At 47.5% G+C, this 14,061-nt stretch overlaps 7 protein-coding genes across 7 annotated transcripts; 5 read left to right on the top strand and 2 right to left on the bottom strand.

Moving 5' to 3' along the window:
- Window positions 1-2,169: 2,169 nt before the first annotated feature.
- On the top strand, window positions 2,170-2,775 carry GUITHDRAFT_44356 (hypothetical protein; the record flags this gene model as incomplete). The annotated part of the gene is made up of 4 exons (XM_005819035.1): window positions 2,170-2,272; window positions 2,407-2,466; window positions 2,517-2,627; window positions 2,681-2,775. Coding segments are annotated over 4 exons (369 nt in total), but the record flags the coding sequence as incomplete, so codon positions are not given.
- Window positions 2,776-2,922: 147 nt separating this feature from the next.
- On the top strand, window positions 2,923-4,236 carry GUITHDRAFT_82584 (hypothetical protein; the record flags this gene model as incomplete). Its single annotated transcript, XM_005819034.1, has 3 exons — window positions 2,923-3,201; window positions 3,760-4,052; window positions 4,167-4,236. 3 exons carry the CDS (start codon window positions 2,923-2,925, stop codon window positions 4,234-4,236), a joined length of 642 nt encoding a protein of 213 aa, XP_005819091.1.
- Window positions 4,237-6,598: 2,362 nt separating this feature from the next.
- On the top strand, window positions 6,599-6,931 carry GUITHDRAFT_121703 (hypothetical protein; the record flags this gene model as incomplete). The annotated part of the gene is made up of 1 exon (XM_005819033.1): window positions 6,599-6,931. The coding sequence occupies one exon, from the start codon at window positions 6,599-6,601 to the stop codon at window positions 6,929-6,931; it is 333 nt and encodes a 110-aa protein (XP_005819090.1).
- A 781-nt stretch (window positions 6,932-7,712) lies between these two features.
- GUITHDRAFT_148835 (hypothetical protein) lies at window positions 7,713-8,964 on the top strand (the record flags this gene model as incomplete). Its single annotated transcript, XM_005819032.1, has 2 exons — window positions 7,713-8,867; window positions 8,938-8,964. The coding sequence occupies 2 exons, from the start codon at window positions 7,713-7,715 to the stop codon at window positions 8,962-8,964; spliced, it is 1,182 nt and encodes a 393-aa protein (XP_005819089.1).
- A 494-nt stretch (window positions 8,965-9,458) lies between these two features.
- Window positions 9,459-10,413, bottom strand: GUITHDRAFT_148834 (hypothetical protein; the record flags this gene model as incomplete). Its single annotated transcript, XM_005819031.1, has 4 exons — window positions 9,459-9,848; window positions 9,892-9,957; window positions 10,002-10,179; window positions 10,235-10,413. The coding sequence occupies 4 exons, from the start codon at window positions 10,411-10,413 to the stop codon at window positions 9,459-9,461; spliced, it is 813 nt and encodes a 270-aa protein (XP_005819088.1).
- Window positions 10,414-10,912: 499 nt separating this feature from the next.
- GUITHDRAFT_148833 (hypothetical protein) lies at window positions 10,913-11,554 on the top strand (the record flags this gene model as incomplete). Its single annotated transcript, XM_005819030.1, has 1 exon — window positions 10,913-11,554. One exon carries the CDS (start codon window positions 10,913-10,915, stop codon window positions 11,552-11,554), a length of 642 nt encoding a protein of 213 aa, XP_005819087.1.
- Window positions 11,555-12,596: 1,042 nt separating this feature from the next.
- On the bottom strand, window positions 12,597-13,487 carry GUITHDRAFT_148832 (hypothetical protein; the record flags this gene model as incomplete). Its single annotated transcript, XM_005819029.1, has 1 exon — window positions 12,597-13,487. One exon carries the CDS (start codon window positions 13,485-13,487, stop codon window positions 12,597-12,599), a length of 891 nt encoding a protein of 296 aa, XP_005819086.1.
- Between the last annotated feature and the right edge of the window lie 574 nt (window positions 13,488-14,061).

The following is a 14,061-nucleotide window of genomic DNA, read 5'->3' as shown; positions in this document are numbered from 1 at the left end:
CTCCCTTGACCCCCCCTGTTTCTCGACGGATCCTGCCCGGCCGGGCCCGTCAGTAGACCGACTGCAGCCTTCAGCCCCGCCTCAGACCCCCTGGAGGCCCGCCAGGAGGCTAAGTGTTCGGAGATTGGCCGGGGGTGGATCTCTTCGGGCGGCCGTGAACGGTCAGCGGACCGTGTCAGCAGGCCCGTGACATGTCAGCCGGCTGACAGGGGCCGTGACCCGGCTGACAGGCTTACCTGACCGGTCACGTGACACATCACGTGACCGAGACAAGACTTTTTTATATCGCAGATCCAAAAACCCATAGGACATTTCTCCCAGGGGGAAGAAAACCTCCCTTGACCCCCCTGTTTCTCGACGGATCCTGCCGGCCGGGCCCGTCAGTAGACCGACTGCAGCCTTCAGCCCCGCCTCAGACCCCCTGGAGGCCCGCCAGGAGGCTAAGTGTCCGGAGATTGGCCGGGGGCCTGATCTCTCCGGGCGGCCGTGACCGGTCAGCGGACCGTGTCAGCAGGCCCGTGACATGTCAGACGGCTGACAGGCTCACCTGACCGGTCACGTGACACATCACGTGACCGAGACAAGACTTTTTTATATCGCAGATCCAAAAACCCATAGGACATTTCTCCCAGGGGGAAGAAAACCTCCTTTGACCCCCTGTTTCTGACGGATCTTGCCGGCCGGGCCCGTCAGTAGACCGAATGCAGCCTTCAGCCCCGCCTCAGACCCCCTGGAGGCCCGCCCAGGAGGCTAAGTGTCCGGAGATTGGCCGGGGGCCTGATCTCTCCGGGCGGCCGTGACCGGTCAGCGGACCGTGTCAGCAGGCCCGTGACATGTCAGCCGGCTGACAGGGGCCGTGACCCGGCTGACAGGCTCACCTGACCGGTCACGTGACACATCACGTGACCGAGACAAGACTTTTTTATATCGCAGATCCAAAAACCAAAAACGTATCTGTAATATAACGGGCCGTCACGGACCAAAACTGGGCATGTGCGGGCTGTATGAGGGGCTTAAATACCGTTGATCCCGACGGAATCCGTCAAATTCGTTCTTTTGTTTTGTATATAGCTAGTTATGTACATATGAAAGAATAGGACCTAGGTCTTAGCACAGGAAGTAAAAAAAAGCAAACACGTGAACCAGATGGATTCATAGTAGTACCCCTGTTTTGAAGAGAATTATGGGGTGGGGGGGTATTACGTCCTTCAGCGGCACCAAGCTAACCACGGAAGCATAGTTATGTCTGGCGCAGAGGGAAGTGTCTTACGCAGTGCTGAAGTGCAAGTGACGGCGGAAGAGGATCGAGGGGACTCCGGGGATGAGGAGGAGGTAATGGAAGAGGTTCATGACAGTGATTCAACGGGGCCAGAGGTAAGACGGGAACAGGCTATTCCAGCTTTTGCTGTGGAAGAAGATGAAAACGTATTGCAACCTGAAGCCGCATTGGATCAATCACCGGTGCAGCCTAGGGCACGGCGAGGTCGCAAGCGTCCTCAATCCACAGCTGCTGTTTTATGTGTGCAACAGCGGAGAGAATTCGAGGAAAGACGTACACGCATTCAGCAGAACAATGTATCGGAGAAGACCAGAGAGATGTATATGAACTACATGATACGCTTCATAGAATGGTTGTACGCGAATGACGAGTATTATGCTCTCATAACTGATGAATTCAAAACGAATATGCGTGAAGAACATGACAAATTCTTGAACGGATCAGATCAAGTGACAGAGCCAGCGATGACGGACGAGAGTTTACCAACTACAACTTACATCAAGAGTATAATGTTACAGAAGCAAATTAATCCCATCCACTTTGAAAAATTCACGCCAGTGATGTTTCTTGACTGGGTGACCCATAAAGTTCAACAAAATCCAGAACTAACATTCCAAACATGCTCGTCGTACAAGTCAGGATTGATGCACATGCTCAAGAATTACGGGGTTACACTGAGCATCGAGGCGGTGAAAACATTGAGCAGTGACTTCAGAGGATTGAAGCGAACGTTGAATCTTTCTCAATCTTGCAATCAAGATGCAAAAGTGACAACCGGCAAGGTACCATTGTCATACGATTTGTACTCAGTGTTCGCCAAGGTTATGCTACAGAAACCAGAAAGAGAATATGTTTGGGCCAGGACCTTTTTGATTCTGGCTTGGAATTTGATGTCCAGATCCAGAAACGTATGCACACTGTTGTACAATCACATGGAATTCGTCGGGGATGCCTTGCGCTTCTATGTAATTCACGCAAAAAATGATCAGGCTGGTGAGAAACCGCGGGATCCAAAGCATGTCTACAGCAACGTGTGTTCACCTGAAGTATGTCCTCTGCTAGCACTGGGTGAGTATGATTTTGTTTGGGGGTGGGAGCCGGATCTTCCCTCGCTTGACATATCACAGGAATTTACTTCTGCTGTTATGGTTTTAATCATACTGCTAGCGGTGGGCGTCTGTTCCCAGGTGAAGTTGCCTTGTGGTCATCATGTATTGCCAGTGATCACGAGTATCAGGCACAAACCAGTATGACAGATTTCGAAAGCTATTATGCAACAGACTTCTCATTGCGGATGAGGAAGTAGCTGCTGCAATTCACGCGAAGGGTTTGAATGCAAATGAAATCGGTAACACGCTTCATATTCCAATCACTGCATGCATCCAGTTTACATTTGTACAGGGAGTCACTCTATTCGGAAAGGTGCATCGACATTCTGCTCTAGTGGGAGCACTGCTTGCCCGAGCCTAGCAGCAATAAGCATTCGAGCAGGGTGGAAGCTTGGGACAATTTACGACACGTACCTGAGGTATGAAGCCGCGTCAGACTGCTACGTTGGACGCACAGTGTGCGGTCTCCCCATGAATCATGCGGACTTTGCCATCTTGCCACCATTCTTCAAATGTGAAAATGGGGAAAGCAGAATGGACGTAGACAGAGTGATCGAGCATCTTTTCCCCAACCTGGATGCGAAGAAGAAGTACATTGCAGAGCAGGCTATTGCGGCGGTGGTTTACCACCAGGATTGGTTGAGAAAGACCATGCCAGCAAATCATCCTCTATTCGAAACAGAGCTGTTTTCATATCATGAATTTCTACCATTGTTGAGCCGATACATTTCAATTGACGGGAACGGCAGAAGACCCACTGGTTTGCCTCCTCATGTCATGACGATCCGATCAATGGAAGAAATGAAAGGGGCCGTAGACGGCATGAACGGGAACATTACCGAGATGAGAGGGTCTATCAATCACTTGACAGAAACAAATGCAACAATGGAAGAGAAGCTTGCAGTTTGCTTCCGCACTTCAGCTGATTCAATCTTCCGAGCGATCGCAGAGAACCGTCCTCTAGCCAATTCCTTGCAGAGTGGGTTGGGGGATGGAGGAACAGGTGTGGATGCAGGCGTGAAAGCAGCAGCGGAGGACACCCTGAACCATTTGATTGAGGTTGTGTGGAGAATGTATGATTTCGTGACCAAAACAAGGGATGGAGAAGGCAAATTGAGAGAGGAAATCGATGCGAAGATGCAAGGAATGCAACAGTGCCTGCAAGGGATACAGAATACGTTGGAAGAGATGAAAGGGTCTATGAAGGAATTCGAAGAAATGAAACGGTCTATCAAGGAATTGAAAGAAGGCATGACAGATGAGATCAAGAGAGCGGTAAGTCATTCACTGGCGAGTACTGCAGTGCGCAGAAGAATGGGGGTAAGGCATGGGAGGGATAGGGGAATGGAAAGTCGCACGGAGGATGTGGAGATGGAAGATGTGATGGAAGATGCTCAGGACGATGGCGGCGAGGTTGAAGATGAAACAGTGAATGACAATGCGGAAGGGGACGAGAGCAGGTTACTTCCCACCAATTTCAAATGGGTGAAAGCGAATGCAAGAGCAATTTATACACAATGGCATTTCGGAAACAGGGAGAAAGGGTATCCTGCTTACAAAACCTTGAAGCCTCGCCATTTCTACACCAAGGATCAAAAGAAGAGGTTAAGTGACTTGCGTTATCTTGTGAGGGAAATAGAAATAGAAGCCAGAGCACTGGGAGTGTATGTCGAGCAACCGGAAGGGATAGAGGAAGCGGGGTTTATGTATGATCAGTGTGAAAACTTTCTGATGGAAGTGTACAAGAAAGCAAGAGGAGAATGGAACGTGACGTCAAGGTTTGGCCATTTGTCGTGGATGACGGTGGTGGACTTGCTTAGGAAGAGCGGGCGAGGGCGAAGGATGTAGAGATGTTTTGGTGTAGTTACTAGTGTAATACATTAATGTGCAATACAGAAGAGCACAGTACAGTACCTGTCGGTGATGTCTAGAAACATGCAAGTGCAATACCAGAGAACTGGGGATGGGGGTGAAGGAGTATGCGCACTGCGGCAGGTTTGAGAGGATTAGGTACAGACACATTGTGAAGTTGGATGCTATGCTGCATGCAACAACGATTACACCTTGTCACTTCTATAATGTTCTTGGGGATGGGATCATGGGACAAGTGCGGGGTAAGGGGAGCTTGAAGATGCTTTTGTGATTAGGGTGTGGATGATCGTGCAGTGTACAAAGGAAACAAGCGTGATATGGTTGCTCAAGGGACTTGCATATTGGAAGACATTTGGGGATGGATGACATCATGATAATGACAACTTGGGAATCTCAACATGACAAGTATGATTCTTCAGACCATGTTCATGTCTAACTTGAAAGGTTTTCTATCGTTATCATGATTGAAAGATGTGTAGAAGTAATGCACAACTATTCCTAGAATGATCCCAAGACGTGATCGGATGTACAACACCATCATCCTTGCTGTAGGGCGGCGTCGATGCTCTTCATTGTGCTTCCTGCATTGTGAACGTTACTTAACTAAGAAAGTTTACTCAACTTTAAGTAAAAGAAAGGGCTCCATATAGAATCCGTGCTATTCTTTCTATACATATTTTTCTTATATATGAAAAATTCGTTAGTAGGACGGTTATAAGGAACCGTTATAAGGAGCCGTCGACCGGAATGGACCTCGTTTCCGCAACGTTTAGGGTGAATCCGACGGTGTTGTGAGGAAGGGGGTTTCATAAAGACCAAAATACGGCAAAAAATTTTGTGACGCGGGAAAAGTTCATGATGTGGGACAAAAGGTGATTTTTGACCGTTTTACATACCGGTTTATTTAAACCGCCAGTTACGCGCCATCCCATGATGTAACCGCCGCAATAATCCAGCGGTGCAATCCTGTGCGGCAATAACGCAATGATTCATGTGTTGCACCTTTCATGGGTATAGCAAATTTGCACGCCTTCTTGAAAACGGATACGCGGAGTTCATTCTGTGCTGACGAAGTCTATCAAATGTAGCAGCAATCCCGATATTATGGTGGCCTCTATGATGATCAATATGAGTATGGCTATCTTGAGCATGGCTGTCTTGATATTGTGTTGAAGATTATTCGGATACTTTTGTGTTTTTTTTTCGGGATTTGTCTAGCAGAATACTGTTTCATTGTCGTCTGGATAGGGATACACTGTTGTATTATGCTTTGGAATGTGATTTTTTTGGGAATGACTATGTTTTTCCCGTTTTTTTGTTGTGTTTTTTCGGAGTATTGTGAGAATGATCGAAACCGCGAATAACATGAGGAATGATACTATTGTGATGCTTGTTGGATGCATTTTTGTGTTTGAATGATGACTTTTTTTATATTTGTTGAGGTTATAGCAATATCTGATACCCTGTTGCGCCTATGACGATTGGATTTTGGGTCTTTTGTGAGGAGGGATATGCAGTGTGACAAAGCATCTAATTTTTTCTGCGGCGATGGCTCGTATGTTTTGATGCGTATTTTTTTGATATGGCATATTCTGTGATTAATGCGTGGTGGCATAATCGAGATGACATTATATGACATTATATATATCTATGCTATGATGCAACAGTTTGTGTTTGGACTTCCCATCTTTGCTCTTTTCCTGTATGGTGTGTGTGCCATCTCCCCTGTTTTTGCTGCGTCACGGCGCCTCTTTTGGTGCACTGCGGTGTCATTGTGATTTTCTTCTGAAAATGTGTTTGTTTTGCATTGTTGATTGGTCTCGTGCTGATTTTTCTTGGAGTCGTTCAGTTCTGCGTCTCTCAATGCGTCTATGACGCAGTCATATTCGTCGGATATGCATGACAGCATTGATGAATGTGGTGATACGGGAAGTGATTTCCTTGTGTCTAGGTCGATTGTGATGCTAGATATATCCGATCTTGGTGTCATGTAGTTGATCTCGGATGATGAATCTGCTGTGACGTATGAAGCAGTTTGTGAGATATCCATGGATTGATGGGATGTTTGAGATTGGGATTGGGATTGTGATTTGGATTGCGATTGCGACTTCATGTGCTGTTGGGACATTGAATTTTTCTGCGGCGAATGCTTGGTGGATGGTTGTTGATATATTTTTTTGTTTTTTGGAGGACCCCTTCGTTTTTGGGGATTCTTTTTTCTTGATTTTTCTTGATTTTTCTTGATTTTTCTTGAAAAAAGAATCATTTAACCTATAAACGACAATCCGAAATAAATAACGAATCTGGATCGATCTTGCTTGCTACGGATTGAACTGCGATGTCTACATTTGACCATCCATGTGGGGTTGATGCTAGGGCTGAGGAATGTTGTATGAACGTGCCGGATGCGGTTACGGGGGTGAGACCGGGGCTTGCGGTTGATCCTAGGCTTTGTTACAGGTGTGTTGAGGGTGAGGAAGAGGGTGAGGGTGAGGCCGATGATGAATGTTGTGATGAGTTGATGGAGAAGCTCTCGGAGCTTCGGGTTATGGAGGGGTGGTACATGGAATGGAAGGAATCTGCGAGTGTTACGGATGAGTTCTTCCGTGAGAACATCAAGCGGCTGGAGCGGGAGTGCCAGGAGTTGTCAAAGCGTGGAAAGCGTGTATGAAAGTTTATATTTCATATCAATTCTGTACGTTGAATGACAGATTAACCTATAAACGACAATCCGAAATAAATATCGAATCTAAATCAAATTTGAAGTCCATAGGCTATGGTATGTACCCCCAATTGGGAGCATACCCGCCAAGAGCGAACAAATGAATGTTTCTCTCGACGACCCCCACTAGTCGACGACTAATGAGGATGATGATGAGGTCTTTGCAGAAATCCGGGCCTTCCAGGAAGTGCCTTGAAACATAGCATGATATTCTTTGCTGCATTGACATCCCGGGATACGAATGGAAACTTGAAACATTCAGTGGTTGTACACCGTTTCAAACCTCTGACACACGTCTTTCGTGAATCTGTTATCCCTTTTTTCAACTATCAATTCTGTACGTTGAATGACAGACTAAAAATATCGTTACACACTTCCAATGAAGACTTTCTTCTTCTTTGAACCAAAGTAAAAAAAATGCTGACTCTAAAAAAAAGGGCATCGGAGCGCCGTAGCTATAGGTGCAAAAAAAAGAGAACGTGCTAAGGTACAGGGGCTAAAGTAAAAAAAATGCTGACTCTAAAAAAAAGGGCATCGGAGCGCCGTAGCTGTAGGTGCAAAAAAAAGAGAACGTGCTAAGGTGCAAAAGTGCTAAGGTGCAAACTAAAAAAAATGCTGACAAACCGATTGCACGTGCTTGTTGTCGGTTAATCTTTACTACCGCTCGGTTCCCCTGTAGTAAAATCAAAGCGGTTCCTGGGTGCTCCGGTGCCCATTCGCATATCCAACCATGGAACCAACCCCCTCTCTACTGCATCAATACACATCTCTCTCCGAGAAGTTCTTGAATCTTGATCAACAATACAATATCCTCGATGAAAGCTACAAACAAATGCAGGATCTGAATGCATACCAGAAAGCGGACCTGCAAAAGAAGGACAAATACATACTTGACCTTGAAGTGGCCCTAGACAAGAGACAAAATCGCATCGAAGCTATGATAACAGAGATAAGTGATCTCAAAGACAACATTTTTGATCTGAATGAGGATCTACGAGATACACGAATCAAACTGGAGGAAGCATCCAAGAAACTCAAAGATCGTGATTCCCCCTTTGACTATACAAAGGGCTTCTTCTACCTCACTCTTGGTCTCGACGCAACCAAGACATATACAGACATGGAGATCAAACAGGCTTTCAGAATGATGAGCAAGTACAAACACTCGGACAAAGCCAGAGCGGGTATCTGCAGCGATGAGTCCCGGACCATAGTCGAGGCAAAGGATTACCTTCTCAATGGGAGATGCGACTTGAAGCTCAATGAGCCTGCGACCATGTACCGAGAGCTCTTCAAGTTGAGACAGGAGGAGTACTTCAAGGCATTGTCAACGCTATTCACCACCGAGAGGCAAAGGAACGACCTTGAGCAGAAACTCGAGAGGGCCAAAGAGCGGCACGAATCTGACCATCAGACCATCTCAAACCTGATGCGTGATATTGAGCAGGTGAAGCAAAGGCCATGCAAGGGTGATCATTTCGAGAGGGTTTCAGAAGAGGCCAAGGCGGAGGTTGCCAAGGTTCAACGTGAGCTCGATGGGGTGAAGCAGGAGCTGAAGATGAAGGATGCGCAGCTAATTTTGCAATCCGACTTGATGCAGACCATCTCAATGCTGGAGAAGGAGAAGGATGGTTTTGTGAGGGCTGCAGAGAAGGCCAAGGCGGAGGTTGCCAAGGTTCAACGTGAGCTCGAGACGAAGAATTCGCAGCTAGAATCAGCATCCAACTCCATCTCGATGCTGGAGAGGGCTGCAGAGAAGGCCAAGTCGGAGGTTGCCAAGGTCAAACAGGATCTCGAGACGAAGAATTCGCAGCTAGAATCAGCATCCAATTCCATCTCGATGCTGGAGAGGGCTGCAGAGAAGGCCAAGTCGGAGGTTGCCAAGGTCAAACAGCAGAACGATGCACAGATCAAGCTGTTGGAAGAGCAGAATAATTTGCTACAGAAGGCTGCAGATGAGGCCAAAGCAGAAGCCCTGTTGATGCAATCCGAAGTGGAGGAGATGAGAGAGCGTAGAATGCATGCAATCGATATCCTTGTACACGGCAAGATGCTTAGATCAAGCGATGATCAGCAGTCTCGGTCCGGTCAGCAGCAGCAGCAGCAGCAGCAGCAGCAGCAGCAGCAGCAGCAGCAGCCGGAGGGCTCCAAGCGACCAAGGGCATCACTAGATGCCCCGGATGAGTCGCCGCCAGTCCGTCGCTCCACCCCAGCCCTGGATGAGTCGCAGCCAGTCCGTCGCTCCTCTCAACGACTACTAAGGAAGGAGAAGAAGTTAGCCCCTCGCTCCTCTCAACGGCAAAGGAAGGAGAAGCAGTCATCCCCTCATCCCTCTCAACAACAAGCAACAAGCAATTCATCATACATTGACATATTGATATCAGGAAGAACCGCCGATTCCGACTAAAGCTTTGTTTTTCATTGAGATGAAAATAAAAACACACTCGAACAAGATACAAGACGGCCATGTGCGCGTTCACGTGTTGTTGTTGTTGTTGTTGTTGTTGTTGTTGTTGTTGTTAGAGCGTGGATGTCTCGTCCCAGTGGTATGCCTCTGCCTCTTCTGTGGGGGAGGTTGTCCGCCGTATCTGCAGTCCTTGAGTCCGATTGCCGTGATGTGGAGTTTGTCAACGATATCATTCATCGTTGGGTCGGAAATCCGGATGAAGGTGGCTGCGGCCCTGATCTGTGGATCGAACATCTCGATTGCCTCGATGAGGAACCTCCTCTGCCTCCAAGTGAACCTCTCCCATAGGTTGAGGATGGCGATGCAGGAGTCAAGGAGACCCTGCGATAGTTCCCTGTTTGGTGTTTCAGTCGGGGTGCGGTGCTTGATTGCGAGGAATTGTGAGCACTGTGGAAAGAACTGCAATGAAGGTCATGCGCGAAGCATACAATGGGGGAGGCACCTGCTTGACGGCTGTCCTGAATGCCTCAAAGTCATCCTTGTTGTTGTCGAGTATGTCCCCGAGCACCTTGTCTATTGGTTATTCGTGTGATGATAACTGGATTGGTATACCTCTCCCCGATGGAATTGATAATCTTCCCCATCCACAGGGTCTATCGGTGAGTCTGGGTCAAGTCTTGTGATGTCGATGAAACGTTGGATGATCCCTTTCTTCTCATCTTCTATGGAGATTTCATCAATCATCTCCTGCAGCCTGTTGATCTCGTACGAGGTGAGATCAAAGAGGTACCTTGCGTGTTGGTATGTCAGTATGTGGCTCTGAAATTGGAGTTAGAGAGGGTTACCAATGGAGGAGGCGTTGATCACCCAAAAGGTCCTTCCAGGCATTTATGATGCTATTTGAGTGCTCATAGATGCCATCTATGTGATGTGCAGTGTCTGGGGACAGTATTCCCTGGCCATCTATCTTCCTGATGTGGCTGAGGATCCATTTGTGGGCATGGCAGATGTAGTTGTTCGCCATTGTGGATCTTGCTGGGAACGTGCGCGCGTTCGAAAAAAAAATTGAAAACTGTACGTTGGAAGATTTGATCTTTTTTTTCAATCCGTTTGGATAGTGATGTCCGTTTGGATTTCTTAGCACCAAACGCACGTGCTTGCGTTAGAGAAAAAAACACTTTGCACCAAGCGCACGAAAGGGGATAAAAAAACATTATTGTGGGGGCCTTGTATGTAGTAAACCCCGTTTTTTTTGGATAAACTTAGCTCCAAACGCACGTGCTTGCGTTAGAGAAAAAAACACTTTGCACCAAGCGCACGAAAGGGGATAAAAAAACATTATTGTGGGGGCCGTGTGTGTAGTAAAACCCGTTTTGTTTTGCTCCAAACGCACGTGCTTGCGTTAGAGAGCACCAATCACATTTTACGTGTTTTAAAAGACCATTATTGTGGGGGCTGTGTGTGCAGTAAAACCCCTGTGGTAAAGAGAGTTCGAGCTTGTTTTGAATCCGGGGCCACGATCCATGGCCAATCCAAAGCCCTATCCCATGCCTGTTGCCGTTCTCGCTTCCACTCCCACCGCTTCCACTCCCACTTCTACCCCAAGCTTCACCCCAACCCTCATCCAATCCCCAACCACTGTAAAGGATGCAATCCTTTTGAAGACAAGCTATAAATCCATCATATCTAGGGTGATTGCCAAGGGGATGTTCAAGGAGATTGCCAAGGCCCACTCTAGCGGTGTGTTTGGGCTCGATCTCTCGGGTGGGAGTGCATTCCATCTCGATGGAAAGACAGTGACACTGAGCGTCAAGAAGCGCAAGCCTGATTCGGGCCGGATTGACATGGACGGGAATAGAGTGGCCCTGACCGATTCGGAACGGAAGGACACGGACCTTATCGCGTGTGCGCGGATTGCCACGGAGTTTTTCATGGTCTGCAGGGATTCTAAGAAGTTCATCCGAGGGATCGAGGATACCCTTATCGGGAGCGATGTCTACATCGACATCGATGAGTTTGTGCCCGAGTGTTGGGCACACAAGAACAAGAGGTTCTGCCATGCGGCGCTGCTTGCGTGCTTCACCGCCGTTATGAACCCGGCCTTTGAGGATTACTCTTGCAAATACAACATGGCGCTGAATGTTTGCAGTTGCGCGGATTTTTGATGAGATTTTCGATGCGCGGATGTGTGTGATGTTTGATGAGATTTTTGATGCGTGGATGTGTGTTGAATGAGCGGTGCGCGATTGTATTGAGGAATGAAATAACTTATCCTATAAGTCTCTCTAAAAAAGAATAAAGTATTTGAATTCATTGTAATTCAAAAGTAAAAACAACATCAATCCAAATGCATTCAATGATTCCTTTGACATGTATTGCCCCATATACATCCTTTCGATTTATACCTGGATCACCTCCAAAATTTTCCATAATAGATGTTATCTGTACTGTTACTGGAAACAGCAACAAGCACGCATCTATCATACTGAAAAGAATTTTGAACAAAAATCCCGTTCTTCACATGCGATGTGAAAGTTTCAAGTTTTCAGGACCTGGTCAACGGGACACCCCAGTAACGGATCCAAACACAATCAAGCAAATCTGTAAACTACTCCCAAAGAAGAAAAACCTAGACGGAAAAACTGGTTTATCCAACACCCCCGATTGTCAGATGAAATGTGAAAGTTTCAAGTTTTCAGGACAGGGTCAACGGGACACCCCAGTAACGGATCTGAACACAAACAAGCAAAATTGTAAACTAGTCCCAAAGGAAAAAACCACAGACGGAAAAACTGGTTTTATATACTTAGTGCAACCAGCATATGCTAAGGACAACGTCTTCAAAATCGGCATGACAATATGTAGAATGCGAAAGAACATGATATATCCAGAAAGAGTTTCATTATACGGAAAGAAATCCAGTGTCTTCCTATGCCAAGAGGTTTCCAAAAGAAATGTAAAGGCGATTGAAAGTGAAATCATCAAACGCTTCAAAGTCAACTTCACAAAAGCCGAAGGCAATGAATGGTTCGAAGGCGATGTCAATGCAATGATTCCAATCATTATTCACGTTATACAACAATATGAATGACCAAAACAATTGTCTCTATCGCGGCCTTCGGCCGCTCGCTCCGCAGTGATTGTTTCAGTGTGAGGATTTTTATCTCAAACAACACGCATCCGCGCATCAAAAACCACCTATAATGCTCACAAACACCCGTATTGCGGGTTGAAATGGCTTGATATCACTGCCGGTTTCTTTCTCTGCCAGTGCCCCGTGCTATTATACACGCGGCACAAGTATAGGCCTGTCATCAAGGCTATGATGCAGCATATTATGGGTATCACGATGTTGAATACCGACGAGCTTTCCTGTGCGGCCTGTGTGGCAATTGTGATTGGGGCATCGGGAATTATGATTGGGGCATCGGGGGGTTGCCATGTCGCTTCAGCTAACACTTCACACGGCTCACCCTGCGCGCATGCGATGCATGTGGATCTGTTTGGGCTGGCCTTCATGCCTCTTGGGCATGCCGAGCATCCAACGATGCTTGAGATCTCGCCGAATGATAGCCTTGCACTCTCATTGACGGTATTCTTGTGTATCAGTATTAGGCTGCCGCGCGCATTGCATCGGAAAACAAAGGTGCCGTTGAGGATGGCATCGCCCTCGAGGTGACAGCGTATGTAGTGTATCTGCTCGAGTGTTTCGGAGCCTGCGACCCTTGCTATATATTGTGATCTATGGTCGGCCGCATATATCCCGTTTGAGAACTCGATACTGTCAATGTATGCGCTCCCTATGTTGATGAAGGTGAACCACATCCATCGGTAGTCATCGTCCGTCATGTTGTATACCGTGGATGTGTCATTGTCGAACGCGATCATGCAGTCCTGGCTGGTTGTCGGACCGGACTGGCATTCACACCCGGTGGTCGCGTCGTTGCTGCTGTATGCATTCTTGTCGAAATTGCACGTGGTGAGGAGGTTATATGTCTCATTCCCACCCGCGTATCCAATGGTGCCCTCTGGGCATGGGCCGCAGATCGCGCCGTGGATCATGGCAATGCATAGCAACAGTGAGATTGTACGGGGCATCGTCCCATGCGCTCTCGAGGTGTGCGGTTCATATATACAGCATTGAGCTTGCTGAGCCCCAGCATGGAGCCTGCTGCGCGTGCTTGAGTACGACGGCAAAAGTACACAGATGCGTATGGGTCAAGCGGCGTAGATGAGGGGCGTCAAGATGCGTAGATGAGGAGTGTCAAGCGGCGTAGATGAGGGGCGTCAAGATGCGTAGATGAGGAGTGTCAAGCGGCGTAGATAAGGGTGTCAAGCGGCGTAGATAAGGGTGTCAAGCGGCGTAGATAAGGGGGTCAAGCGGCGTAGTTGAGGGGGCCAATGGGGCATAGGCGGCGTTCTCCGGCTTTGTACGGAAGCAGCTTGAAAGGTTGCGATTAGGCAACGTTTGAGGCAATCGGACATTTGTTGCACGAGGCGGCGAAATCCGGATTCGTCATGACCGCTCAAATAATGATTTTTTTTTCAGCTTGAAAGGTTGCGATTAGGCAACGTTTGAGCATTCGGACATTTGTTGCACGAGGAGGCGAACTCCGGATTCGTCATGACCGCTCAAATAAAGATTTTTCCCCAAAGTTAACGGGCAACTTGA

Source organism: Guillardia theta (assembly GCF_000315625.1).
Source record: "Guillardia theta CCMP2712 unplaced genomic scaffold GUITHscaffold_248, whole genome shotgun sequence".
Classification (NCBI taxonomy): Eukaryota; class Cryptophyceae; order Pyrenomonadales; family Geminigeraceae; genus Guillardia; species Guillardia theta.
The sequence above is the reverse complement of the archived record's forward strand: the minus strand, read 5'-3'. Positions and strand labels throughout refer to the sequence as shown.